General features: G+C 40.1%; 1 protein-coding gene across 2 annotated transcripts in view; it reads right to left on the bottom strand.

Annotated features, from left to right (window-relative positions):
* The window catches only part of acsl4a (acyl-CoA synthetase long chain family member 4a), a 13,013-nt gene extending 10,497 nt beyond the window's left edge, over positions 1-2,516 (bottom strand). Inside the window, exons 1-3 of one of the 2 annotated variants that reach the window (XM_014019393.1) lie at positions 2,411-2,516; positions 769-835; positions 308-672 (exon numbers count right to left, since the gene is read on the bottom strand). In XM_014019393.1, the coding sequence (XP_013874847.1) occupies positions 308-664 (357 nt within the window). In that variant the 5' untranslated portion in view covers positions 665-672; positions 769-835; positions 2,411-2,516. Of the gene's footprint in view, positions 1-307; positions 836-2,410 lie in introns of both variants that reach the window. The other variant, XM_014019392.1, reaches the window with a different exon arrangement.
* Between the last annotated feature and the right edge of the window lie 675 nt (positions 2,517-3,191).

Here is a 3,191-nt window from a genome sequence, read left to right on the forward strand (position 1 = left end):
CTTATACCTTTTAATGAAGTGCATCTGTCCTTGAAATTTGTTCGGATTTTTGGTTTAACAAACATTTGTAGTCACTTTAAATTATAACAGATTTCCCCTTTTAATAGAATTTGTTTGAAGGCAACACATTGTTATGAGCTTTAGTTTATACATAACCTGCAGAATATGATATTCAACCAACTCGTWAAATTTTAATAAACTGAAGAAACATGTTAGATGGGYGATAGTAATGCTTTCTTGTGATAATTCTTATGGTCCTTTTTGTAAAAAAAATGTTTTTTGTGGTAACTGGGAGGAATCTGCTTACCTTTTTAAAAACTTTGCCATTGGGCTGAATCTCATTCTCTTCACTTAATATCTCCCGAGTGCCGAGGCAATGATCCGGGCCGAAACGCTGCACAGCGTGCCTGAACAGCTTATCCAGGGTGTCTATGCCCGGGAAGTCTTCTGTGGCCAAGGAGTCAAAGTGGTCCACAGAACGGTACGGACCCTCTGGGTTCCCTGACGTTGAGCAGGCCTTTACTCGCTTGGACTGGCATTTCTTCTGGCCGGCTCCAGTGATGAAATACCAAGGTAGGAAGGAGAGGACGGAGTACAGCCATATCAGGAAGTGGACCGGAAGGAGGACGACAGACTGGAGTGTAGAGTCTAACTGGGCGCCCATGCTGGTCTCTGGATGTGCAGAAGGGAAGTCAGCAGCAGTTGGGAAAGTTCTTGTTTTTTAACCAGAGTTCACTTGTTTTGGGGGAAGAAAAAAAAGCTCCTCACGCTGTTTTTCTAGGGGTCATGCAGCTGTCTTACAAAAATATTTGGTCCAATGTCCCCGCTGAGTCAGCTAAAGTTGAGATTAAAAAAAGAGCACAGCAGGAAAAGATTACAAGTTAAAAATCTTTTTTTTTTAAAACAGTGGTTTTAAAAAAGGAAGCTGAATGATGAACCAACTTTGTCTGATGACAGACTTCACAGAAAACACATTACTTTTTAAAATAGTTTGTTCCTAAAACAAAGAAGTGCCATACTTACAAGCTGTGTTTGAAAAGCACTCTAACCAATCCTACCACCACGAGTGTTTCTTAATACTGGTTAAACAACGCTCAGTAATGCCACTTACCTTCCCCCTGCTCTGTCTCAATCTCTATAAATCAATCAGCGTTCGATTAAATCAACAGCTTTCTGAGTGAAAACCACTCAACGCCTTTTGGTTTCAACGCGTTTTACCTCAATTTAAGAAAACAGCGGTTATCTAAAAAGGTCATCAAGGGATGAAGGAATGTGGAGACGTGTCCCTCGGACCAGACTGACCACCGGTCCAATAAACAGAGCCCTGTGATGGTGCCTGCAGACGACCAATGAGACGCTCGCCCCACTCTGTGGCCTGTGAAAAGGCCACTTTAGGGCAAACTCAGTGTGTCAATGAGGAAGAGGAGGGGGAGTGGGTTAAACCGTCCCAGTGAGCTTTCCAGACAGCTGAACACAACAGGAGTAAGACATTTATTCATTTTACAGCTGTCAAAATGAATATTTTAGAATCACTGGATGTACAACCATAACACAGGCTGCCAACAAACACACACATGGCTATAATGTGTTAAATTTCACAGACATTGAGCTAAAGGAAATAATGATGATGATGATGATGTTAATCTCTGACTGGCCCACACATCCTGGTTGCGCCATGATTCACATGAGGTGAATCAGAGCTTCCAGTGTACGTCACAGATCTGTGTGCATCTGAGGAATAAATAAAACTGCTCAATAAAGGGTGGGGAATCAGTGCAGCACTTCAGTGGTGATTTTATTTCATTTTTTAAGTCGATTATTAGGAAACGGGAAACACCTCTTAGGACATCCAAGGTTTCCGTTTCTAAATGATGACGCAGGAAACRCAAACTGGCTGCTGAAGCACTGCTGTTACAACACAACACCAGCGAACAGACAACCAAACAAATATCCTGATTTAGAAAACCTCAGTGTTGTTCTAATCGACCTGAAACAAACTGGATCACCCGTTTCACAACAAAAACAAACAGTCAATCTAACAGACGCACGTGCATGTTCGAGGGGTTTTCTGTTTTTAAACTGCGACATTTTGAAGCCATTATAAAGTCGCCATTAAAGACAAAAACCCACTAAAATAGGACGAGATAAGATGTCGGTTGTCTAACAATGGATAATAGCGGGGATGGAGGCAGGCGAATGATGACAAAAGCCGCCTCTTGTCGCCCCTGCTGGTACCGCTGAGCAAGTTAACGYACGAGGGATGCGCGCCTTCAACCTGTTCATGCTGTGGTGTAAACAAATTAACTCACACACACACGCTCATATTAACGGATAAAGCCAATAATAAGATTAAAGTATCAGCTAGAGAGTGATACCCCGCTTAACGATACGAGGCTTGTTGCATTCTTACCTTGAGAGGCGGAAAACTCGGTCAAGTCGCGTCTGAAAACCAGAAATGACCGAAAGTTACCTTTTCTCTGAGGTCTAGGAACCCGGAACTAACACGTCATCTGAGTCCACGTTTCTCAGCCAATGAGAAGCCGCGGAGGACTTGGCCCCTTTATTATCATACGTCAACAGGAAGTTAGGGATGTGTGCGCGAAAAAAAATAAAAGAGTTGTTCTGTTGTGCTTGCCATTCTTGAAAAAAGCATCAACTAAAAAACAAAAAAAGCTTTAAAAGTATGCTAAAAACATCCGGTGTTTGCTTGAGATGCAAGTATTAGCTGTGATTAATCTAGCTTTTGATTTGTGTTGTTTTCTCTTAGTTAATTGAATTATTAGAACAAAAATATAGAACAGTTAATAAAATAAAATAAAATAAAATAAATGCCCTCATGAGGGACAACAAATGTCAGGAGATTATGTAAGCTCCACCCAAGATTCATGTCATCTTAAAACGCTAAGATAAATGATAATTTCATTAAAATAAATTTAATCATAGCCACTGTTATTTTTTAAACAACAGTGACGATTTATTTTATGTTTATCTCATCTCAGTGGCTTAGCATATTTTACTGTTCCCTTTCAGTATAAGACACACTTGTGCAAAACTGAAAAAAAAAGCTTTATAAACAACATGTGATGTTTCCTTTACAGAGATTAACTGTACTTTTTTAAAGGACAATTATATTAAATTTGAAACAAATTATGCATCAACACGTTTATAAAATGAGTTCAAATTTCACTGTA

Source organism: Austrofundulus limnaeus, unplaced genomic scaffold (assembly GCF_001266775.1).
Source record: "Austrofundulus limnaeus strain Quisiro unplaced genomic scaffold, Austrofundulus_limnaeus-1.0 Scaffold219, whole genome shotgun sequence".
NCBI lineage: Eukaryota > Metazoa > Chordata > Actinopteri > Cyprinodontiformes > Rivulidae > Austrofundulus > Austrofundulus limnaeus.